Source organism: Caloenas nicobarica, chromosome 31, assembly GCF_036013445.1.
Source record: "Caloenas nicobarica isolate bCalNic1 chromosome 31, bCalNic1.hap1, whole genome shotgun sequence".
In the NCBI taxonomy this organism is placed as follows: Eukaryota; Metazoa; Chordata; class Aves; order Columbiformes; family Columbidae; genus Caloenas; species Caloenas nicobarica.
This window is the reverse complement of record NC_088275.1, coordinates 3,243,953-3,269,563: the sequence shown is the minus strand read 5'-3', so window position 1 is coordinate 3,269,563 and position 25,611 is coordinate 3,243,953. Positions and strand designations below refer to the sequence as shown.

Below are 25,611 nucleotides of genomic sequence, written 5' to 3'. Positions count from 1 at the left end.
GAGAAATGGAAACTAAACAAATATGGACAGGCAGTGACTGGGGAGAAATTGTCCACAGCCTGCTTTAAACTACTGGCGGGGAGCAGAGCCCTTGATGTGCGTTTGCAGAAGCACTGCCCAAGGAACACAAGGAACCTCATAAGCGTGTATAGAATCACGGAATCATAGAATTACAGAATAGTTTGGTTTGGAAGGGACCTTCAAAGCTCACTGAGTCCAACCTCTCTGCAACGAGGAGGGACATCTTCAACTAGGTCACATATAGAAACGCCTCCACAGCCCCTCTGAGCACCCCACCACAACATGCGTGGCTGTTTCTCTGCGTGCTTACACACACATGTACACATATACACACAGACATGTTTCCCAGCACATTTGTGTAAATGGTCCCAGTCAAAGTCTCCTCCGCAAGAATCTGACATCCATTTATGCACAATAATTTACAGCCACGCTCATAAATCTACCCAAAGTTGGCATCTCTGCGTGCACACACACACACATACACACTCACCCTTGCACTGTGATACTCAGATTTCACTAAAAAAACTACCTGGCCATCTTTGCTCTAACACAGAACCTTTCAGCTCTGTGTGAGAGTATCGGTAAACCATCCATATCCCAAACTAAAAGTTATTCTTGTGCAGCCCTTAGCCCAGAGATGACGGAAGGGCCGATGGAAACGTGGCTCTCGGGATTCGTGGAGCTGCCCTCTCAAGGCTGTGAGCTTGCAATGAACTGCAGTGTCCTTGGAGCAGGACTGAGTGTGGTTTTGTGTTTCACTTGCTCTCCCTGTGATCGGCTTCAGAGACAAACCAGCCAGGGACCAAGAACCATGACGAAGTTATTGAATCAGCCGCGTCTGCTGTAGCCACCCACCACAATGGTGACTCCTGCACCTTTTTAGCCTCCTGCATTCCCCCCCTGCTTTAATTTCTTTTCTCTCTCCACTCTCGTCTCCTTCCCACAGACCCAGGACCTCCCTTCTAGCACTCAGTGGTGGAGGGATCATTCCTGCCCTGCCCTCGCGAACACCACCCAAAGCGAACCTGGGGCAGGCCTTGCTGCCAGATCAAGGCTTCCGGCCGCGGCCGCGTTCCCCTGCGTGCTGACAGCGCTGCCCGGCTCCCAGCCTCCCTCCCTGGAGCACCGCTCCGGCAGCGGGGCCGGGACAAGGAGGGCAGGTCAGCCCTGGGGCCAGACGCATGCCACAGCCGCTCTGCACTTTCAGCCCCAGGGCTGTGGCAAGGAGTTGGCGCGTGGACATCCCAGGATCACGCTCACATGTGCAGCTTCTCTTTAAATACTCTCCCCTGCTTCTTGGGGATGGGGAACTCTATTTGATCTCTCGCACTCTCCTCACCGCTCTTCTGTCTCCCTCTTACCCCGGCGCTGCTGCTCTGAAAACCACAGGCCTGATCTAGTTTTGCTCTGCAAACTCAGGCTCTGTCTCATCCGCCCGCGGCCGTGCTGGAGGTGCTGTCCACGTGCAGGTGAGCCACCCCAGCAGGGAACTGCCCAGCGGCTCTGCCGCCTCCTGGCCTCGTCGCTTCAGCACAGGGCAGGGAAGGAGACAAACCACCTCCGAGGACACCAGCACTGAGGCACAAGCGCGTCACTCATCCTGGTGGAGGAGAGGCTGCAGAAACTCCTTCTCCTTGGGCAGATGAGCATGGTGACCTGGCCCGGGAACAGCCCGGGGAGCACTCACCAGTCAGACATGGGCTGCGGGACATGTCGCTGTTGCTGTTTCAGCATCCTTGCGAGTGAGTCCAAGGTGTATCAAACACGGGAGGCAGGAGTCCTGCACGGGGTCTCTCTCTGTTCTCAGTCACAGAAGGATGTCAGCAGGAGACGCCAGACCATTTGCACGAAGACAAGTTCCAGTACTGGACCCAAATAAACTCCTTCTCCCACTCTTCCTTTGCTGGGTTAGTCCAGTCCTCAAAAAGCTTTCCCTTCACCAGGGTGACTTGTGCTCTGAGGGGCTCTTTCACTCTCCTTCAGATGAACTGTAAACTGTTGTCTTCCTAAATTAATCTACTGCAAGAACCTCCTTTAAACCTACACTTGCTCCAGTCCTGCCTTCAGCAAAACCTCAGTAATGCTTAAACCCCCGAGGGGAAGCAATGCTTCCCACCTCCTCGCCTGCCCTTTGCCTTGCACTCCAGACCAGCAGTATGACAATTTTTGAGGACTCCCTGGCCATGCAAACTGTGGCTAGTGCCCACTTTAAGGCCATCTGAATGTAGGTATCTTTCCTTTTTCCTGATCAGAAATCCCCTGTGCCACCGCCAAGCCCAAAGCGAAGGGCGCGCGGGCGGGTTTGTGTGTTAAACCTTGCCCTGAGTGAGAGCAGAAGGGTCAAGCCCCTTCACGAGAGAGCCTGTAAGTTTTGCGCAGAGGGCTTCCATCCCACACAGACCACGCTGCTTATCTCGCTCTCCCTCTCCCCACCTGCCATGCTCCCATTTTCGAGCATCAAACCTCAGAATCATCCAGGAGCACTGTCCACCCAGCCCCAGGACAGCCACCTTACCCCCAAGCCGATGACCATTCCCAAGCTCCATCTTTTCTCTTCCAGCAGGATGAAGCTAAAGTAATCCAGGGAGGGAGGAATTGCTTGGCTCACCTGTCCATTGAGGAGGCAAAAAGTTTCTCTGGGTGCGCACGGTGTCCTGCTCCACAGGACGGACCTGGGGGGTCAGGGGGAGCCCCGGTGGCCTTGGGGCCCGGTCATGCTACTCCTAGAGCAGGAGTGGGAGTTGAGATGGACACCCCAAAGAGGCATGTGCCCCATGCGCTATATATACACCCCAGCCTCGCACGCTGGGTCCGACCCCGGCTGCCTCATTGGCCGCTCCAGTGCTCCCCCCCTCATAAATATTAAAGTCAAGCGAGGGGATGCCATTGGCTGTGCGGGAGGTTGGAGCCCCCGGGAGAGGAGGGAGGTGGAGGTTGGATGTGGTCCTGGAGGGTGGATGGAGGTGGTGGGCTGGGAGAGAGGGAGGGAGGAGGGTGGGGGTGCTCCGGGAGAAGGCGACATCTGTTCTCCATGCATATTTCATAAAGGAGAAATAGAGAGATGGGAGCAAACATGGAAAGGGGAGAAGGAGAGACAGGCAGGCAGGCAAGTCTCTGTGCAGGGTGGGATGAGGAGCGGTGTCTGCAGAAGAAGTGGGACTGACGACGCAGCCTTCCTGGTGGCTCCCACCGGTGCGCAGCCCCTGCTGCTGTGGCGTGAGTGCATGTGGGAGCCAGACTGCGTGCCTGCGCTGCGCTGGCACGCGTGCGTGTCTGTGGACACACAGCCGCATGCTGCACGGGTCTGCGGGTGCGTGTGTGGGGTGGGTAAGCACTGGTGGGTGCCCAGACCACAGACAGATTCCACCAGCAGCAGCAACTATCCCATAGGTCCTGCCCAGCAGCTGCTGTAAAATTCACCTGTAGTAAAGTTTGGTGAGGAGAGAAAGTAAGTGAAAGCAAGCGGTACCTAGAATACGCAGGTATTGCTTTGAAATGCTGATCCTCTATTTAACGACGAAACAATGATCTCTTTTGTGGGTTACACTTTGTCTCTGCCTCTCACCCTTCTCTGATTTCAAATTTTCCTGTTAAACTCTGTCTTGCAAAAATCTGCTCCAGTTTGTCCTCATTATCAGTAAACCCCTGCATCCTCCATCCTGCTCATATGTATGTGTGTCCTCTTAGACGTCTCTGTAGTTTGCTTGCTGGAGTCTCCTACCTTCATCCTCTCCCTCCCTCCTCCGAGTGCTGGAGGTTATGGCCCCCCGTGCTTCTCCCCAGGCCCTGGGGGCTGGTTCCCCCTCCCCTGCACAGCAGGCAAAGGCCAGGTGATGGGCATCTGCACCTGAGCGGACTCCAGCCCGTGGCATGGATCGGCAGATGGTCTTGGAGTTTGCAGGGTGAGCGGCGGAGGAGGCAGAGGGATCAGATGGCAGCGAGGAGCCTGCCTCGCCATTGCTATGGCACTGATTAGAAAACAATATTCGCCTAATGAGCTCGTGGCAATAGCCACATCCGCCCCGAGACCAGTGCACACGATGCACAGCACGCCTGGGTAGGGCGCTAGATGCAACGCACACCGTGCATCCTTCACACACACACCCCGTGCACACTTTGCACACTCACACATCATGCCTTGCATGTGGACACGCGGGCAGCACGTACAAATTCACGTGGCCGTGTGCACTCTTCACCGTTGCACACCCCACATCCCCCTGCACACACGTCCCCCTCCTCCCACGCTGCCTTGCTCTGCCTGGGCCCCCCATCTCCCCTGAGAGCCCGACAGGCTGTTTGTATTTATTTCTCGCTCCGTGCTGCCTGTCCCTCCTCTGTCTCGCCTGCTCACCCCCGGGCCAGCTCCTCTCCCCCTGCCAGGGCGCCAGCAGGGCCCCACCTCTCTCTGCAGCTGATGCTGGGCTGCTCCGGGCATCCTGCCGGGCTGGGCGCAGGGAGGAGGGGAGGGATGGAGCGGAGCCGGCTGCCGGAGCTCCCCCACGGGAATGCCAGACCTGGTCTGTGCTGGCCTCATGGCCATCGCAGCGTGCAGCACCTGGGCGAGCAGGCACGTTTCAGCTCCCTTCAGCAGGCTCCTGCTCCAGTTCTCCCAAGCTGAGGATTTGGCAGCTCCGAAATACCACCCTGGATCCTCTTGGCTCGCCCAGGGAGCGATGCACAGTGTTCTGTGGGAACACCGGCTGCCTGGCTCCTTCCCGAGGCAGGGGTCACTAAGCAGGGACAGCCCTCTCCAGTGACACAACACAGCCCCCGCTCCCCTTTCCCACAATACGGTCACCTTAACGCTGCCTTGGAATGATGAAGACTTTCAGCCTTCCTCCTCCGGCAGGTAAGAGCTGAGATTGCAAAAGCCCCTTTATCTGTCAGCATCCAAATTTTGTGCTGCCGGGACAGAGGATTTCACCTGGGGATGTCCTTCAGCTTGGAAAATGGTGGCTCTTTGTACCTGAGAAATGTCTAGGGGCAGGATGCCTCCCTGATGCTGAGTGCAAAGCCTTGCAGAACCGACTGGCTCATGGCAGGTGAGGTGAACGCCGGCGAGGCTGCGCTGGGGAGCAGGGCAAGATGAAGCCACAGCCACGGGTCTCGTGGGAGGGTGATGGCAAAGCAAGAAACTCAAGACCTTTCTTCCGCAATCTCTGCCGCGGCTGCAATCCTCCCCAGTCCCTGATCAGAGCCTTCAGCCTGGGGAGCTGCCCTGGTCCCTGGGAGTTTGGCTGCTACCTCATTCTCTACCTTCTCAGCAAGAACTTCTGAGCTTCAAATATCCTATGGCTGTCCAAAAACTGACGGGATTTGGGGGACAGCAAACAAGAGACCATCCAGTTTTTTTCTTCACTTCTGAATTGCCCAACTTACTAGCTGGGAGAAACTGGGATTCCCTGTCAAAACCAAGCAGGTTTCTTAATGGCAGGAGCCCGCAACCCAGAGCCTGCAGAAAATCCCCATTTCCCCTGAATTCCTGAACCTCCCTTTCAACACAGCATCATTCAAGGAGAAAGAGGCTGGCGAACACTGACGGGAGCACGGCCAACTTTTGAAAATCTCTTGATACCTTCAACTTGACCCCGAGTGGGTCCATTGTGGCATTTCCATCCGAGGGGACGAAGCCCTCCGGGACTTGCCCACTTTAACACACAAGGTTCAGGGATCAGCTGCAGAGAGAGGAGCTGTGGGGCAGGGCCGGGGGGACCTGAGCTGGGCTCCCCACGTGCACGCAGGGAGGGCACAGTGAGGTATGAAAAGAGACTAGAAGAGGCAGCATTTGGCAGGAGATGAGGTGACATATTGTACAAAGCCACTGGGGACCACACTGGCCTGGGCTTGTCAGGGAAAACAGACAGCTTTAACCCTTGTGCTGCTGGAGCAGCCCCAACCAGAATCATAGAATCATAGAATCATTTCGGTTGGAAGAGACCCTCAGGATCATCGAGTCCAATGATAACCTAACCTAACTCTAGCACTAAACCATGTCCCTAAGAACTCACAACTTTTCCACAGCGAGGGGTTGGATGCCATAATGATGGGTAGGAGATTTGGAAGAAGATCCCTACCACGATGCCAGGAAGATCAAGACCCAGGGGGTGTTACTGCTTCTGCCCCTAGCAACTGCTACCTTCATGCAACCGGTGGGACTGTGCCCCATCTCTCCAGCAAGGACCCTCTGCAGAACAAAAGGCACTGGGCTCCCCCACATTTCTGTGACCACCAGCTGCTCATTCATGGCAAAGCCTTCTGCAGCAGACCTGCCTGTTTGGGCTGTTCCCTGCAGTCAAGCGATCAGAGATCCCGTACCATCCACAGTGTCAGGTTTGGTGCCATTAGACTTTGTCCAGATGTGCACAAGTGCAGTTTGTGGAGGGGGCAGCTGCCAGCTCCACCCTGTCTGGTTTGCAGCATGCTTTTGCAACCAATGGTTGCAGCCCGAGCTGGCTGTGAAGGTTCAGATGCTCCGCACAGACGGTGTGAGGCCTCTCCGACCACACTGTGATGATCAGCTGGGTGAGCTCCAGCTACCAGACTCTTCACAGACAGTGAGTGGGAAGCAGAGCTATTTGGATTGACACTGGAGAAGCACCCAGGCAGGCTGCTAATCATCACTTGGGGTGATGATGCCCTGCAAAGCCAGGGCTCAAGGCCTTTTTGGGCCACTACGTTAGAGCACACAAATGTGTGTGTGTGTGCAGGCTGTCTGTGCAAGCTGTGTGTGCACAAGTGTGTGTGCACGTGCAAACTTGGGCCGCAGGGTACGTGTGCATGCGGGTAGGTGGCTGAGCAAGGCCCAGCACCCCTCGGCAAGTGTTTGCACGCTCAGCTGTGTTTACTGTGCATGTGCCCAGGTAACAACAGAAGGTCCCTAAACGGCACGGCTCTCCCCATGCCCTGGGCACGCTTGCCTGGCTTGTGACAGAAGCTCTCGGCTCCGATAGCCCCTCTCCTCTTCTCGCCTTTGTCTCCCTGGCTTTTATTGAGTGCAGGTTTTGTGAGCGGTCGGTGACAGACGGCCCCGGTGCTCGATAACTAGACAATCTGTCACTACCACCACTGACAGCTTTCACAAGGAGCCCCTTTCCTTTCATCCTTCCCAGTTCCCTTCGCCTTTGCTTGTCCCCCTTCCACACGTGCTCTCTGGCTTTGTTCCCCCCTAAAAGCCAAATAGCGACAGAAGTTCCTGATCATAATATTGCTCTAATCGAGTCTGTCATAATCGGATCCAATCTAATTACGTTCAGATCCCTCTCTTCTCCTGACTCTCTCTATTGCCTGTCCATCTGTCCCTCTCTTCCCTTCCAGTCTTTGTGTCCATCCATCTGTTATCTGCAGGCCTTTCTCCCTTCCCATCATCTCCCTGGGCCCCTGCCCCATTTGCAGTGTGGCCGCCCCAGCCCTTTCCTCCAGCAGCTCCCTCTCCAATCCATCTCTCTTAAAGGCCTCTCCATCAATCCATTTAGCAGCAGCTCCCTGCCTCCTCTAGCCCATCTGCTTCTCCCTTTCTGCTGGCTGCAAGATGTAGAGATACTGTTTTGTTTGTATGTCGATCTTGATTAGCCGCAGAAACCTTGCTGTTAGGGCCGTGCTGGCACTAGGGAAAGATCACCTGGGTAGCAGAGAGCTGTATGTGTGTACCTTTGATTTTTCTCCAGCCCTGGTTATTTCCCTCCAGGAATGCACATGGCTGGCTGGATGATGGGCAGATGAATGGCTGGATGCGCAGGCATTGTGGTGGTACCTGCCTGGATGTTCTCAATGCACACAGCGGGGACAAGGCCAAGCAGAGCTGGGGCAGACAGTTGCAGTGGTACCCACTGGGGGAAATAGGTGCCCAGGTATCAGGGTGTTGTGGATTTGGGGTCACTCGAGGGTCTCCTGTGCCTTTCCCAGCAGCACCTGGTCCCTGTCAGGGACAAGGGCAGCCACAGAGATGGACCCTGGGCATGATCCAGTCTGGCAGTTCCTGTGCTCCTATTTGTAGCAGTCAGACCCTGATTTTAAACACATGTTGGACTCAGATGCCTGCTGGGTACCAGCCAATGGCCCTTGCTTGCTGTGATAGTTACATCCTGAGCTAGGCTGCCTTCATTCGTTCATCTGGACCTTGTAGCTGCTCATGGGTACGGCACAGAACACGGTTGTCAACAATCATGGCAGCAGGACTACCAGAGACTGACCGTAGGCTACTGGACAGAGAGAGTTCAGAGAAGGGAACGGAGCTGGGGAAGGGGCTGGAGCACAAGTGTGATGGGAGCGGCTGAGGGACCTGGGGGTTCAGCCTGGAGAACAGGAGCTGAGGGGAGACCTTCTGATCTCTGAACTGCCTGAAAGGAGCCTGGAGCCAGGGGGGGTCGGGCTCTGCTCCCCAGGAACGAGAGCCAGGATGAGAGGAAATGGCCTCAAATTGCACCAGGGGAGGCTGAGGTTGGATCTTGGGAACAATTTATTCCTGGAAAGGGCTGTCGGGCATTGGAACAGGCTGCCCAGGGCAGTGGTGGAGTCGCCATCCCTGGAGGGGTTGGACAGACCAGAGATGAGGTTCTCAGGGACAGGGGTAGTGCCAGGGCTGGGTTATGGTTGGACTCAATGAGCTTGAGGGGCTCTTCCAACCAAAATGATTCTCTGATTCTATGACAGAGCACTGGACTAGGACACAGGACTCAATGTATTCTTTAGACAGCAGCATCATGCAAAGGCTCTGTTATGTCCATACCCACTTCAGTGGTCCACAGACCAAAGCTCTGCCAGTCTACGCAGGGAAATGATGGGCTCTGACCCACTTCAGAGACTTGAGGCACAGGGCAAACAAAGCTTCAAGCTCTTTAAAGTATTCAGCATAGACAGATCTAGAGCAGTTTGAAGGCGTGCAGAAGGAGTAGCTCTTCTTCATGAGGCAAGCGGGTTTTCTCCACATATTTAGTTGGCAGTTAAAGCTAAATTCTGTCCCTGCAAATGATGGTCCCAGCAAGGCCATCTGTGAGACAGCTCAACTGTGGCCAGCTGCAGCACTGCTGCCCAAAGCACAGACACGGGGCTCCAGCACTGTGAACAGGAGAGGCACCAGAAGCTGGGCAGACTGGAGGGGAAGGAGGAGCAGAAGTGGGGAGCAGAAGTGTTAACTCCAGCAGTGTTAACTCAAGTCAGAGAAATAGTGACTTCTCAGGGAAGTGACAGAGAGCACAGTACTACGAATGCTGCTCTGCGATGTCCCAAGCTCAGTCCCCAGCTTGAATAATGCACTGGGAGCTGCTCCTATAGCTCACCCAACAAACTCTGCTGCCCTTTGTCAGAAAGCCTCTTTGGTCTCCAAAAATCAAGCCCTCTGCCTTCCAGTCAGCTTCATCTATATTTTAGCTGCTGATAAAACATAGAAAAATTATTTGAGACGACACCAATTTTTTCTTCCTGTCTCCACCGCTTCCTTCTCCCAGAAGCCAAACAGCCCTGGCTTTGTTCTGGGTATTAATTAACTTTGCTGCCTCTTAATATTCCAGAGCCATAAAGTTCCCAGGAGCTGAGAGGCTGAGCGCTAAGAAAACATACATTTCCTCTCCTTTCTCCTTGTCTCATTGACTGTCACCCCCATATGTCTCCCCCTCAGGGCACGAGGGCAGCTGCAAACCCTCCTCTCTGGGCTCAGCCCCAGCCCTCTGCCTCCTGGGAGGCAGCTGAGTTCACAGGTCAAGAGAGTCAGTGGCATCTTCTTTTTGTGCAGAAATCCCTGGTAGAGTTGCATGGGGAGAAAGGAGAGGAAATTGATGCTTGCAAATTATGTATGTGCATGAAGGGGGGGGGGTGTCTCAGCAAGATGCCTGGGGGCTCTGCAGTGGAGACAGCATGCGCCAGCTGCCTTCCTCAGCAAGATGAGTCGGAGGCTGCCCAAAAAAATGAGTCTGGGCTTTGGTAGAGCTGGAGGTGGTCTGGGGTAATCCAGGCGCTCTCTCAGTACCAGAGGCATGGGTGGGAGTTCCACGGAGAGGCTGTGGGGATATCGGTAAGGATGAGACTTCTCACTAAACTGTGGAATGCAAAGTATAGGGATGAAGGTAATTTTGGAGGACAGTCAAGGACAGTCAGGAGAAAAGTGAGGCAGAGAGATCCCTGGGTTTCTTTCTATTTCTGGCTCAGCACCTTGTAGCCAAAAGCCGTCAGCTTCTCTCCCAAGTTTGACAGGAAAGGAATTTCCAGTGTCCTCTCGATCTTCTCCAGGGCTGCCCTGCGAGCACCAGCTTCACTGGAGCTGGACGCAGAGAGGAGATGGGAACAGACGCAGAGCTGCAGCCCTCACCACCAAACCCAGTGCAAGGTGCAGACAGGCGGGTGCCCCTGGGAGTGGCTGCCCCTGGGAGTGGCTGCCCCAGCCCTCGCTGGCATCAGCAGGCTGTTTATTTGGAGGAGCAGTTCAGCAAGACTTGCTAGAAGTTGCATCACTTCTTTTTTCCCCTGGGAGAGGGCTGCAGAACTTGCTTCTTCCAGGCTCCATCTCTTGAAGGTGTGTTTGCCTGTGGGTACTCAGCTGCTTTCACTTTTCTTCCCTGTTTCTTTGGTCAAATGTTGAGCAGAGAAAAGAGCTTGCAGACCCTCAGTCCCTTTCAGCCAGCAGAATAACTGACCTGCTGATCTCAATGCCTGAAAGATGCCAAGGACGCCAAGTGCTTGGACAGAACTCAAAGCCGTCCAGCACCTATAAGCATCAGAAGAACTGGTTAGACCAGGAATAATGTAAAACAACCTCAAAATGTAGTAGTTCTGGAAGAAGTACTCATGATTTGAGCAACAAGGCAAAGTCTAAGAGAAAAGAATATTTTCCCAGTACCTGAACTTGACTGTGATGTTGAACTGAAACAGAGTGAGCTTTTGCCTCCTCTGCTGGCTCTGCTAGAGGGATGGTAACCTTTGTCACCCGGGAGAGTATCTTAAAACACTGCAGCAAGGTTTGTCAGGAGAAATCTGTCGAAGCCAGAAAAGAGCTCAGTACCTCTAGAGCGTGCAGCTGGGAAACAATTCACAGTAACTGTTTCCTCCTGGACCAGCTATGACAGACACAAGTGGTCCTTGCTGCATCCCTTCCCTTGACCAAGAGGCAGCCAGGGTTACTCTGCTATGGGTGGCTGCTTCAAAGACAACCAGACATGGAGCAGAAAAGTTGTTTGCTTTCCCTACCTTTTGCATAATTTTCCATGCAAACTTTTCTAATTATCGAAGCAAATGGGCTTTGAACAGGGGAATTATGCCATTCACCTCAAAGAAGGCCAGCACACATTAAAATACACGCAGTTGCACCTCAGAACTCAGTAATTTTGTTTCTGCTGTAAAGATAAAAATAAACATATGCATATACCAACACTCTACTTTCCACATTCATGTACTGAGAAGGCACTTACTATTGCTTATTAGCATTAGGGATGCTCTAATTAATGCACATAATCTCAGGAGTGATGGAGAAAAGCGTATCAGGGGAGTTATCAACTTTAAGGCTTGCGCAGCTGAGGACAGCCGCTCTTACACCACAATGGGCAGGACGAAAAAGAGATAAAACTCAGCCCCAAACCAAAGGCAGCTACCGCATGTTACGAAGGAAGATAAACAAGAAGTCAAGCCTGTTTCATTTTTAAACTGGGGATGCATCTACTGCAGATAACTGTACTCAGACTGAAGGCACGGAAAGGATGGCTTAAGAGGGAGCCTTTCTAGGGCTAAGACACTAACTCTGGGCTTAAAGCAGCAGACAGCAGCTCCCTAAGGGGCAGCGATTTAGTAGCTGTACACAAAAGCTGCAAAGGCTTTCCTATTCCCAGCAGAAGGGAATGAGCACTCCCAAATCCACTGTCAGCTCTTCGTTTGAAGATCAGGAGTGACACTAAATGACTGGATAGGTCAGAGATCCCAGTTCCTCCCATTTATGATCTGACGAGGGATGCAGGTGAACTTAAGACTTTTTGCATCATCTTGTTTCTGTGTAAAACAGGATTTCATTCTCCACAACACACACAGCAGTTTCCTTCACCAATGCTAGCTTTACTTCAACAAAACACCTTTGTATTTCAGGTCCAGTTCACCTCGAGGTGTCAGAGCATCCTCTCACCCCTGTGAGACAGGGCAGACAGGGCAGCAGCAGGGGCCGTGTCACCAGTGAGGACAATGAGAGGGGCAGGGAAGCGGTCATAGACAGTCTGGGGAAGAGAAACCTGGGGACTCGGACTTGGTCTCATAGCTCATTTATTTCCCAGACAAATCCCACAATCCTGACTATTTCTTCCCCACCCCCTTTCATCCAACACTCAGGCCCAATTCCCCAGAGGAAGGAAGGCTCAGATCTGCATGGCGCAAGCCTCATCATCAAAAGCCAGCTGAACAAAACAAATTTACTGACCACGGCAAAACACGACAAGGAGGGCTGGAAACACCGACGGCCACTGCCTTTTCCTTTTATCCCCTCTGTGCAGCAACATTGCTGGCACCAAGAGAGTTTGAGAGACACACAAACCCCCAGCTCAGGGGAAATTTTAGGCTGACAGTCAAGCGAAGACTTGCAGTCTTCTCCAGTGTTGGCAGCAGGAGGGAAAATGTGTGTCTGCTGAAGTGCCTGCCAGCCCTCGCTTCTCCCTTCCTTTTGTCAGGCACTGATAGGAGGGTTGCTCATCGCAGCATCTACAGGGAGACCTGTTGGCCATCCAAGGAGCAGCGTCGGCATCGACAACGGAGGCAGCTGTTTGTTCGCCTCACCAGAGAGCAGCTCTGAACGAAAAGCTGGGAGTGGAAAATGGGGTTGGGAGCAGTAAAAGGGTTTCTTTCTGTTTGTATGGGGAAAAAGAGGAGGGAAAAAAAATTCCAACCAGAAACCTTCAGGAAAATAAAAAAAAGCCCAAACCCAAGCAGAGAATCTAGATTTGAAAAACAGAAGAGAGAACAGTATGGGAAGGCTGCATTCTTAATTTGAAAATTATCAAGAACCCTGTGTATATCGACTCAATTTGCTGATTAGCCATCACCGATCCTACCATCTCTCCACACAGCACTGCTCCACCATGAATTAAGCATTTGCATTTTGATATGTAAAAAAACATAATAAACTTACCTTAGGGAAGGAAAATATATATTTTATAAAATTCTCTGCCAAATCACACGCTCTTTCGAGGTCTTCTGTCTCACCCAAATACTTCAATGCACAGAAACAGTCTACTTGGATAATTTTTGGACACTGATTTTGTTCTGATGAAGTTGGAATGAGTCCAAAGATTAGGAGTTAGAGGCTATAAAAACCCTTATTGTAAAGACAAGATATCTCAATTTAAATTGAGATACAAGTTTCTTCAGTATTGCTAGGAAAAACGCAAAGAAATCCAGCACAGAAACACTTCACCAAGTATCAGGAGCAGTTTCCTGATAGCAGGATCCTTTATCAAGTGGAAAAAGTCTCCCTCAGGGTGGCACTGAAAGTACAAGGTCTGAATTACTTTAAAACTCCAGAGTGTACACCTAGTTGAGAAAAGACTTAAACATAATAAGCCCACACTGTCCTCTAGGGAAGGGAAGCCAATGTCTGCCTTTGTGCTAGTCAGCTCTGATTTCTGCGATTAATCATCTCTATTTTCAAGCCAACAACAGCACTATCGCACCTTTGAATCATGATCGCTGAAGAATAAGTGAATTTTTATACACAAGAATAAATCGGGAATATCTGAGTGCTCGGTCAGTCACAACAGAGCCTGGTCTTGCTGGGCACTAAGCAACAGCATCAAAAGAAACAAAGTGTGTGAGTAGGCTCACTATAAAACACATTTATTATACCCGTGCCCAGGGACCAACCAAGAATCAGGAGTGACGAGCCATCCTGCCTTGGAGAGCCTACAGTCTGAAAACCAGCGAGTCAATTCCCTGTCATCCCTGAGAGCACAATGTCTTTCTTTTGTCCAGTTGTAGAAAGAATTTGAAGTCCACAGAGAGCCAAAAAACAAATCAGACAAACTCCATTTCTCCCAAGACCAAAGTATATTGCAACATCCAGTGGTTTTGGTCCTTTTGGCAGCAACTTAGACAAAATAGGCAATGGGTTAATTTGTAAGTGGAGATTTTTTAATTAAACGGAACTATTTATATATATACAAAACCCAGAAAATATTGCACCATTAAAAAAAGGACATTTTACATCTAATCATCTGTTAAACATACCTTGCCCTCCCTGCATCGTAGTAAACACAGATTCACAGCAACTGTCGGACATTAACAGGCAACCTGTGCTGTCAAACACCACGTAATTCCGCTAGTCCACATTCATCCCAGAGAAAATACCTTTCCCCTTTCCACCCCTGCCTTCCTTTAGGGAACACATCCACCACATTGTTGTCTCGGTGGCATTCAGGACCAATCCTCTCAAGTTGCTCAAAAGTAAGGACAAATTAAAAAGAAATGCTTTGCGAACTTCTCAGTCACAGTTTCTTTCAGGCTTGGTCGGCATGGTTTTCTGGGCAAGTCTCTTATGTTTTGGGGCTCAGTCTCCAGAACCCAAGTACGGAAGCTCTGGTGAGAACCATTTGCATCCCTATCCAGAGAGGGGCATTCCAGTGTAGTTTTGACAATTGGAATCCAAGGACTAAGACTTCTCAAGCCCCGAGAGCATCTTCAGTAAGCCACAGCCCCAGGGTCCCGTGGGATGCTAAAAAGCACATCCGCTTTGGCGTTGATAAAATATGTGGCGAGGAGAGAGATGATCAGAATGGCAATGCCCACAACCAAAGTGATTATCTAGGAAGGGATGAGAAACACTCAGCATTGTTACACACACAAATCTGCAGCACCTCACAGAATTTGCATCCAATTGGGAGTCTCTGTCAGAAGCTACAGAGACCAGCTCGTTACTGAGCACTATATGCATTAAAATACAAAGATAATCTGAGGACCTTACAGTCTTAGACAAAAACAACTACCAGACAGGATCAGGTCAGCTTTCATTGAAGTTATCAACAGTGCACATAAACAAATGTTTAAGAGAAAAGGTAAAAAAGTGTCATAGATAAAGGACATATCACATTTCAGAGTGGTTGACACAGTTTGCAAAGATTTTTTAGTGAACATTCCATATGACACTTCGGCTACTCCCGCATGAACTGTCATCTCCTCCAGCAAAGAACTGTAAATGCCTTCAAGCAGCACAGTTACTGGCAGAATCAACATCTGCCAACAGCCTCTGCATAACTGAGATCACCTCCTGCTCAGCACCTTTCCTGTAGCCTAAGTGCCAAACCAGTCCATTAGATTCCTCTCCGACAACCCTTCTCCCTGTGGGATAGGACTCCCATTCCCAGTCTCCCCCGAATATCTCAGGGCAGTCTCCATACAGTGGCCAGAAACACACTGCTACGACTCTCATGGTACATTTTCTATGGGTCAACACTTTGGATGGCTGGGCTCAAGCTGTGCCTCTCCAGGGCACTAGGATCTACTGAGCTGTAACAGGCCGAGAGGCACAGGCAGGTCACAGTGCCACACAAATAAATTGCTCATATTTCAAATAATCACCTGAGAGATGCAACGATTGCCTGGGTTTGTACAGCTTTTAGGTGACTTACTGCTAGCACATGATGATGAAGCTCTGGTGTCTGTCCTGACAAGGCATGACATCATTAACAGCCAACCAGATGACACCATGACAGGCACAGAGTCCCAAAGTGACAGTATGCTTAACCCTTATTCTGCTGGCACCAAGCTCAGGGCTGCTCAGAATCCGAGACGCTGAACCAACAGCAGCTTTTGTTGGTGAAGGTTTGTGCAAAAATTATTTCTGGGCTGTTGAGGGCAGATTTGAACTGCAGGAAGATCTGGGTTGCACATCATGTAAAACACCTGAACAGCCAGATTCACTGCCTTGGCTTCCTGCGCTTGGGGAAGGAGTTAAGACTCCTGTCACTTCCTTTATTCACAGAGTTCAGCGATTATGCTGCACTGTCTCAGGCCCAGTGACCAGTTTATTAACCCACAAATGGCTGGAGGTGGTAGGGTTATCACCAGCAGTGCATTCTTGGTTACCTCTTTCTCAAGGATCAAAGCCTGGCTGTTCTTAACTGAGGAGCTCACACAGGATGATGGTACAAGATCCTGTAACAAAGTCTGAATTGTTTCTTCAGCTGTTAGGAGGTGTTATTCAAAGCCCTATGGATTTCACCCAATCACTTTTGGCTTTTTCTCTGGTTTTCTCTTCCAGACATGTACAAACTCACCTCTAGCTCCTTGCTGGCTACCAGAAATATTCGGGCACGGATCTCTTTCCACCGACTCTCTGTCCACGTGGAGTACTCTGTAGATCCCCACTGTCTCAGCTCGAAGGCAGGAGAGAGCGCTTTGCTTAGGTGAACGGTTGACCGAACACAGTAGGGGACTCGCGATGTTGAGTTAGGGTCCAGGGAACCCTGCACCCAGGCATATTCATACATCTGCAAAGAAAACACAAGAGTAAGAGACAGCAAACGGTCACTAGCAAATAACCAGACTACCCCCTTGTTCTGGAACCTTTCCGGTGTCCCCAGAGAGAAAGAGAGACTTTACAGAGTGTTCTCACTGTAAAGGGATCCTTTTCACACAATCACAGAATGGTTGGGGTTGGAGGGGACCTCTGGAGATCATCTAGTCCAACTTACCTGCTAAAGCAGGTAAAGGAATGTGTCCAGGTGGGTTTGAATGTCTCCAGAGAAGAAGACTCCACAACTTCTCTGGGCAGCTTGTTCCAGGGCTCTGGCACCCTCAAGGTAAAGAAGTTTCTCCTCATATTCAGATGGAACCTCTTATGCTTCAGTCTCTGCCTGCTGCCTCTCATCCTATCATTGGGCACCACTGAAAAGAGTCTGGTCCCATCCTCTAGACACCCACCCTGGAGATATTTATAAACATTGATGAGATCCCCTCTCAGCTTCTCTTCTCCAGGCTGCACAGACCCAGCTCTCTCAGTCTCTCCTCATAAGAAAAGTGCTCAAGGTCCCTAATCATCTTCATAGCCTGCTGCTGGACTCCCTCCAGTAATTCCTTGTCCTTCTTAAACTGGGGAGCCCTTGGGCATTAAGATGCCTCCTTGTTGGAGGAGTTTCCCAGCTCTCCAATGTGTTATTATGAGGAATTCTTAATCAGCTTTCCTCAAAAGCAGAAAACAGCAAATTGGACAGCAGATGCCTGTCATCCCACTCTGACTGATACTTACTTCCTTCTCACTGTTGGGTGTTTTTTCAGGGTTCAGACACTCTTCCTTGGTGAGGTTCACAACAGTGCCTGTGAGGTTGGCTAGGACGTACTGCACAAGGTAGGTGGTGTTCACAGGGCTGGAAACGGCGACGTAGTGTTGGGGAACTTCACCTGGAACAGTCAGAGAAATGGGATTGGCGGGGAGATGGCCAGAAGCAGACAATGTTAAGTGTGGCGCTTCAGAAAGCTGCCAGGTAACACATGGGGTCAAACCCATTCCTGTGTTCTTCTTCCCTATGCTGCTCTTACCCAGAATTCCTTTTAAGTCTGGTTTAATGATGGACTGAAACCAGGAATTGTTCATTTTAATCAGAAACCCATACAGCATTCGAGAGACCTGGAAAGAGACGGAAATTGGTTTATACAAAGAGGAGAGAAAATAGCATCTTAACAGCTATACCTCTCAAGATCATTCGTCTGACACATGACAGGGGCCAAGAGCACAGCAAAAGAGAGACCATATGTCACAACTTTATATAATTCAGGACCAAGCTGTGAAAATTTGGTTTGATTTCAGCTCCACAGACTCCTTAGCTGATCCCTGTGGCACACATTGCCATTTCACCTCAGCTTCCTCTTTTGCCTTATGGAATGAGGATACAGGTCTGTTTTGTAGAGGGCTTGTGAAGTTTAATGTCCGTCCAGAGATAGAGAAGCAAGGAACTAGAGAAGGGTGAAAGGTTTTTCATTCAGCTGTGGTGGGGAAAAGGAGAAGTGGGGAGGCAAAGCCCTCATGGAGACAGACAGGACAGCATGCTGTGTAAACACATATAAACAGAGACAGAAGGGGGGCACATGAGGGCTCATCAGAGATGCCAGGGACTCAATTCCATCTGCTCGTACCGTTTTTGGATCTGCCTGAATAGCAGAGGTGTTGTTGGCTCCTCCTGCAAGCCGGTAGAGGGCACGGGCGACCACTGTGGCAACTTCTGCCAGGGACTGCAAAGGAAGAACACTCTGTGTTAATCAAGATAGGCAGATTCAGCAAAACAAGCAAGGAGAGCAAGCCAGAATCTACCCATCCATCAAAACACATTGGGCTAGCATCTGAGTGCCTATCGCCTTTGTCGCTGTACAAAGCACTCCTGCCTTCCTCCTGCCCTTTTTGGAAACAGCTTTCCCCCTCTCCCTATCACCCTGCTTGTTATCTGCCCCTGCCCAAAGCCCCATCCACCCCAGATGCAGTAGCTGAAGAAAAATGCGAAGTAGGAACCTTGGCTGTGTCCGTGACATACTCCAAGGTCTCCTCGGGGCTGAGCCCCTCGGGATATTGCATCCGGATGTTCTCTGGAGTGTCGTACATGCTCTGGTAGTATCTGAAAAGAAGGAGGCAAACAGAGGTTGGGGAGGGGCAGAAAGAAACCACAGGGCATGGAATTAAATTCAGAGTCTGCCTAAAGCAAACAGTGGGAGCAGTCTCCTGGGAGCAGAGGTACGGCCCTGCCAAAGCGCTGCCCTGCCACACGCTTCTTAAACCAGTTAATGAGGCTTTATAATTAACTTGGCCCTTCCGCAGCTTCTCCCATCTGAGGATCTCCAAGCAATTTCCAAGCTGTGATTAGCCTTCAGGTGGGCAACAGCCCAATCTATTAAATGGGTAGAGAAACTGAGGCAAGGACAACCCATGCAGGTGGTCTCCTGGGATGAGAGCTTTGGATGCAAGTCATGTGAGTGGATTTTATTAATGCCTCATCTTGAAAGCAGTGAGGAATTCCAACTGAAGTCTACAAGAGATTTACACCGAGGCATCTGTGGCACATGCAGCTGAATGGGGAACTGGGCTGAAAGCCCATGGCATAGTCTGACATTCCCAGCCAGCCTGGGACTCATCCTCCCAGTGTAAAGACGGGTCGCACAGCAGCAAAGTTTTTTTTCCTCCACCCCAGCTCTTCTTACCCCTTTAGAGTAATGCAGATTTAGATGTGAAAGGGAATTTACTTCCCTTTGATTGCTACAGAGATTCTCAGAAACCGCAGAGAAGGGTTGAAGATAAAGGGAAAGAAACAATCGGAAGAGTCTGGGGGAAAGGGGAGAGGCATATGTCTGTCTTCTACCCCACATCACTTCCAAAGTTGATGAGGAGCAGGGGATCTCTAAGGAAAACACTGTAGTAGGGTCATGTGAGGTGAATGAAAGTGCCCTTTCCAATGCCTGGGGCCTTCTGCCATCACAAATAGAAAGCTATATTAAAAAAAAAAAAAAGAAAAAAAAAAGAAAAAAAAAGGCAGCTAGCTTCTGGAAGAACAGATGAGGCTTAGGCACGCTCAGTTGCCATTTGCTCACCTCTGGCTTCCAGCCAGCTGTGGGGAACATTTTCTGTACAAAACTGGATTTCTTTCGGTTGTCAGAATAATTATGTTGCGCTTGTTCAATTACATGGCACGTGTTTCCTCCTCTACTCCCCCCGAACTGCTGCTCTACATGTATGTTAGCCAGCACACCCCGGGCACAGGCGTTGCAGGAGCTCAGGTGCCCTCTGCCGGCTCCGCTGCCTTCGGAACGAGGGCCAGGCGTACCTGTTCTGGAAAGCTGTCTGGTGGTCAGTCAGGACCACGCCGGGGATGTGCTGGGCCCGAAGGAAGCGCTGGAAGGAAGATGGGGGAAGAGGCTGCGAATATCCAACTTCCTGCAAACTCACATTTGCTCCCATGCTGCTGCTACTCAGAATATCTAGCAAGTTCTTAATCTGAAAAAAAAAGACAAAAAGGCACTGTTCCACTATTCTTCTGGATCTATAATTTCTCTGGAAAGGTTAACATCCTGATCATCTGCAGCGTGCTGAAGATCCCACAGTATTTTGGCTAGACGACTGACTACATGTTGCTTTCTATTACCTGCACTTGAACAGATTCATTCATTCGAGAGACAGGGTCTGTATGCATCCATAAAGTTGAGCCATTCCTTAGAGCCACCTGCAAGAAAAAAAAACCCACCATAAATACATGACTGGAAATCACTGAGTGTTGCAGAGCAGGGAAGTTCAGTCCAGGGAAAAGTCTAAACCAGTGAAAGGCTGGCTGGGAAAACCACAGCAAAATTATCAGAGAAACACGGAATAAAAGGTCCTCTAACTTAACCCACACCTGATTCAACTCCACAAATGAATGAATGTTGTCCAAGCGGAGAGGAAACTTGTCTTTTTCCATATCATACACCATTCGGGAGCTGCCGATGTAATCAAAGGTCTCCTGCGAGAGAAAAAAAAAAAAAATCACACATGAATCACATACAGATTGTTGTCTGGCACAACTAAAAGCAATACTTGAGAGGCTGAGGTGGAACAAAACCAAAAGCTTGAGGGCCAACTACTGCACCAAGTATTTCTGAAGGTTTGTGTAGCCTGGCATGCGCCAAAAGTAAATATTACATTGTCCCTGGCACCAAAGACAAAGGTGTTGTAGGCAGGGACAGAGCAAAGGACAAAAATTAAGGCAAACAGCAAAATACAGGGGACAGCTATTGAGCTCCACAACCAAGAAAGGCACAAAGGCAAAGTCAGACTTAAGCAAGCACTGATATCTGGCAAGGTACTGAGAGTGAGCAACAGCAAAGACATTAATACAGCCTCTGCCCTGGCATACATCCTCCTCCTTGGTTTTGGGGAGGGAGGACAGCAAGTCAGGGAAAAAGGACAATTCTCCAATCCAGGAAATAAAAATATGAAGCTTCCCTGAAAGGAGGGGTATCTGTTTCCCTTGAAAAAAGGGGGGTAGGCAAGGTGGCAGAAATGACAATTCCGGTGACAGAGACGAGCAGTGAGGTCAGCCAGCCACCAGCCATCACCACAACGAATTTACAGCCAAGTCTTATCATTCCTCCTCCATTCCGGAAGCACAACAGAGAACGTTCACTCCATAGTGCTCTACACCTCCCTCCCCCAAGGAAATTCTGGCTAGGGATGGATGTGCTGAGCAGGGCGAATGAAGGGAATCACAGGGCCACAGAATGGGAGCCAGTTTCACAAAGCTGTACTAGAAAAAAGCCATCAGCACAGATGCCTTGAGGGGAACATCAGCTGTTGGCCATCAGTCCCTCCTCTACAAGCTTGTTCTGCGTTTCCACAGCTGCCGACTCCAGTGCTGAGTTCTCAGAAATGAGCTACATTTTGCTGCTGTCAACACATATATTTTTAATCTAGCCTTCTCTGCGCTTCATTTCAGAATTTAAAGCCTGGCCACTGCAGTTCATCCTGAACTGAAACAGAGAACAAACATACAGCCAGGCACACTGGGAGGAGAGGGGAGGGAAAGCAAAGTTTGTGTCATTCATCCAGAATGAACTGTGGGGCAGAAAATGAGCTGCCCCAGTGGAAGCTCCATTTGCTGTTGTTATCCCAGTGCAACTAAGATCTCGTTCTTGCTGGGGGAGCAGAGAAAATCATGGTGCGGGGATGCAAACAAATGACTCTGCACAAAGAGTAGGGAAAAAATTCATTTGCAGGGAGCCAAGGGTTGATTTGTTATCTTAGAACAAGCCAAATGGTGGAGTGATGCTGCTGCTCCTACCCCTTGGAAGAAGGTGAACATGATATTCCTTTGCAGCAAATGAACATCTGACAGTTTATGAAGGGCTTCAGCAGCAGCCAAGTGGGTGACGAAGGAAGAGACAGCGCTCTCTGCCCCAGGTGCAATGTTCCAGAAGAAGGAATGGCTGTCGATCTGTAAGCGTGGACAGGAGGCATAAGAAATGTGCACACAGAGAGAGGAACACTGTACCAGGAAAGCAAATCCATCGCCTCCCTCCTATCCCACTCATCCTGCTGATAAGGGAAGAACCAAAGCACCCCATCTAACATAACCGAAAATACCAATTGCATTGCTGCGGCAGTCCTAAGGCCTCAGAGCTCTGCCCCCACCACCCTCAGCCCTGATCCAAAACAGAGATTATCGAGCGTGCCGTAATTTTAACACTGGCAGCACTGTTCAGCACTGGCCTCTGAGATGGCAAACAAAATGGAGTTTTGAACCGGCATCTTTGGAAGGTGTAAAGTGCCTGTAAAACAGACTGCTAGACGGGGAAGCATACTTCTTTCTCAGCCCTCACACTGACTCAGTGCTTGACTCCAAGTGATTCAGTTTCCCTCTCCCAAAAAATACAGATGAGCCAACTGCACTGTCTCCTTCTCTGTAACACATTTTAAGGATGTGAAATATCTTAGGAAAGCGTAACAGACACACCAACTACTTCGATTTGTCTGGTTCCATTAGTGAAGAAGATGCTGAAAAACATTTCGTGTAAGATAGCAAGAAACAAAATGCAGATGCTTTTATATTGAAACAATAAGTAAATATATATAAAACTACCAGCTGAAAGGCTCACACTTGCAGAACCACAATAGCCAGTCAGATCTAAAAGAAGGTTTGAAACACGGGAAGAAATTAAAATATACAAGGAGTATATTCCCATAAGACTAAGTCTATGCCTTCCCAGAATCCTTCCAGTCCACACTCTAAAAGCAAGATTAAGAGGTACCTACTCGCGTAGCAACAATAATAACTTCCTTCTCGGGATCAACTTTTCCAGAGGAATTGATAGGTTGCAAGGTGCTCCAGACATTGTAATCAAGCAGAGGATCACACACAACCTCTAGGAAGCAGAAAAAACATGGTTTGAGTTGAGCCTACAGCAGTGACAAGTGAGAAATGAGCTTTCTGGTCAGCTGTAGCTCATCAGTGGCTCTACAGCAAGAGAAAATTTGTGCTCAGTGGGGGTGAAGTCCTGGCCCCAGGAAAGTCACTGGTAAAACACTCATCAGGATTTAATTTCATGCACACACAGCCTAACAGAGCAGTAAGCTCAGAGCCATTCTTGATGATTTACATAGCAGGTATTAGGTCCCATCTTTTTATACATTATTTTCCAAACTGAAAACAAACATATTTTGAAAAAGCTCAGTTGGCAAGCAAGCCTTTAGGGAAACTCTAAAATTTTCTTTCTTTTGCACAACTGTATTCCACTGAGATGTTTACCACCAGGCATAATGTCGAGGAAAGGAAGAATCTGCTCACCTGGATTGATGCTGAAGGTGCTTTGGAGGGAGCTGCGCCTCATGCAGGTGACGGTGCTAGTGACAGCGTGCATGTGAGAAAAAAGCTGCATGGCACAGAGAGGGTACTCGGGGCCTGATCCACCGCGAGGGACATTATGATCTTGATAGCACTGGATGGAAACAAAAATCAGGACAAAACTTCGTATTCCTGTAAAAACATTGTGTACTGCATCTAAAATTTGACACTTTTACTGTAGATTTCAATATCTAAGCTGAGAGAAAACAAAACTTCCACTCCCTTTCCTGAATAGTGCAGGAGTTCCCCTTCTGCTCGCTGAGGAAGCACAGTACCTGCTTAATAACTTGAGTCTCATTGGCGTCTTCAAGGAGAAAAATAGGGAAGTCAAAATCCTCATATGACAGCCCACTGCCCACAGGGTTCCACAGAGTCCTGTTGCAGTGTGCAAACTCAGGGCCGTAATCTTTGGAATAGACACCTGGCAATAGAAAGAAACAGGTGAATCAGAGCCTGCAAGAGAAGAATAAACGGCAGGAAAGGTAGGGTCTGCTGAGAAAATAGAGAATGAGCACCATGACAAGCTCAGGAACCAGCTGACAAAAGCTTGGAGAGATGGAGCTACTGTGCAAACAGCACAAAGGCAGAGATGTGACAAAAGTCAGCGTGTCAAACTCATGGCAGGAGTGGACACATAGGAGAAAGCTCTGTGCAAACTACTGAAGGCGTCGCGATTTCTCCCCTCCAAGGGCGATACAGTAAGTTTGCTGCATGAAAAACCAGTGAGACGAAAACCTGACTTAAACCATGGAGGGAAATGAAGGAGGTGGGATGGAATTTTAAAAAGTAGTGACTGGCCCAGACAGGGAGGTTAACACGCTCGTTGCTCAATCTATGCAAACAGAGGATGCTTTTACCATCATGTGTGGACCAAGTACAAGTTTCACGTGTTAAAGGAAGTTACAACCACCCTTGGTCAGGTTTAACACCTTTGTGACTTCACGCTGTTTTAGTCAGCTTATCTACCAGTCTTTCCCAAACACCCCTCCCAGCCCTTGTTGAGAACTGATGAGATTCCAGCTCAGACCAATCACTTTGAAAGGAGATATTGAGCCTGTTATCTTAAACATCATTTTGACATTAAAGTGGAGTTGCAACTTCAGCTATTCTTCGCACATCTTTGACCATCCAATGTCAAGGCATCATTTTTCTTCCTTCCAATGAGGATCAAGACTGAACGTTTCCTTACCAAACCCATCATTGGGGCACTTCAAACCAGGAGAGAAGCCCTGGGGAGGGTTGGGTTTGGCCATGGTCACAGCAAGGCCTGAGACCCGGGAGGTTCCCTTCAGCTGCAGTATCACCCTCCTGGAACACAGAAAACATGAGTGAAATTTTGAATTCATTAACAAGCTCTTACAGTTGAGCACATGAAATAATTTTGATCAAAATAACCAACATCCCTTTTTCATTTTCTTCTACATAAGATTATGCCCACAGCAACGAGGAGAAAATTTCAACCACTTCTTTCCTGCTCTGCCCAGGAAGAGACATGACCAATCTTAATCACGTTATTTAATGAACTTTAGTAACTGCTGGTAATGAACATGGCAAGAGAATTCATACAGAGCAGAGCCCTTCTAACCGCAAAACAGCCCATTTAAGAAGAAATAAATTCAGGCACTAAAACACAGTAAAGACACAAATGTTTCAACCTCAATATAGTTTGGTGCAGTCAGGTCTGATTTTGTCATCTGTCACTCGAAAAATGACATTTTTACCATCAGATTAAGGACCCAGAGTGGTCTTGGGGGCTTGTGTTACCCTGGGAAGATAAAAGCTGATGGTGACTGACCTGTTGAAGAGGTTCCCATCCAGCAGTATCATGTAGGGTGGGTGAGGGCCATCAGCAAGCACCCACTTCAGGTCTTCCTCCTTCTCAACCACGTGGATCACCCCCATGTCTCCACTGATGGAGGCTGTGGAAAGAGAGTGTGCCCTTCGTGTGTCACAGCCATCTACTTCCTTCACACCCCCAAACCACCCCAGAATAGAATCATAGAACCATTTAGGCAGGAATAGACCTTGAAGATCATCAAGTCCAACCAAACCATGTCCATACGTGCCACATCATAGAAACACAGAATCATTCTGGTTGGAAAAGCCCCTCGAACTCATCGAGTCCAACCATAACCTAAATCTAGCACTAACCATGTACCTGACAACCTCATCTCCACATCTGTTCAACCCCTCCAGGGATGGTGACTCCACCACTGCCCTGGGCAGCCTGTTCCAATGCCCAACAGCCCTTTGGGGAAGAAATTGTTCCCAACATCCAACCTCA

The 25,611-nt window shown here is 49.6% G+C and overlaps 1 protein-coding gene across 3 annotated transcripts in view; it reads right to left on the bottom strand.

Moving 5' to 3' along the window:
- Nucleotides 1-25,611, bottom strand: part of NCSTN (nicastrin) — a 28,397-nt gene that overhangs the window by 874 nt on the left and 1,912 nt on the right. For 2 of the 3 annotated variants that reach the window (XM_065653776.1, XM_065653778.1), the window contains 15 exons: nucleotides 25,123-25,246; nucleotides 24,517-24,635; nucleotides 23,603-23,748; nucleotides 23,271-23,421; nucleotides 22,739-22,848; nucleotides 21,768-21,920; nucleotides 20,346-20,450; nucleotides 20,097-20,174; nucleotides 19,779-19,948; nucleotides 18,476-18,578; nucleotides 18,106-18,201; nucleotides 17,512-17,599; nucleotides 17,222-17,373; nucleotides 16,251-16,463; nucleotides 14,088-14,778 (listed from right to left, as the gene is read on the bottom strand). In XM_065653776.1, coding sequence (XP_065509848.1) covers nucleotides 14,656-14,778; nucleotides 16,251-16,463; nucleotides 17,222-17,373; nucleotides 17,512-17,599; nucleotides 18,106-18,201; nucleotides 18,476-18,578; nucleotides 19,779-19,948; nucleotides 20,097-20,174; nucleotides 20,346-20,450; nucleotides 21,768-21,920; nucleotides 22,739-22,848; nucleotides 23,271-23,421; nucleotides 23,603-23,748; nucleotides 24,517-24,635; nucleotides 25,123-25,246 — 1,931 coding nt within the window. In that variant the 3' untranslated portion in view covers nucleotides 14,088-14,655. Of the gene's footprint in view, nucleotides 1-14,087; nucleotides 14,779-16,250; nucleotides 16,464-17,221; nucleotides 17,374-17,511; nucleotides 17,600-18,105; nucleotides 18,202-18,475; nucleotides 18,579-19,778; nucleotides 19,949-20,096; nucleotides 20,175-20,345; nucleotides 20,451-21,767; nucleotides 21,921-22,738; nucleotides 22,849-23,270; nucleotides 23,422-23,602; nucleotides 23,749-24,516; nucleotides 24,636-25,122; nucleotides 25,247-25,611 lie in introns of those variants that run through there. The other variant, XM_065653777.1, reaches the window with a different exon arrangement.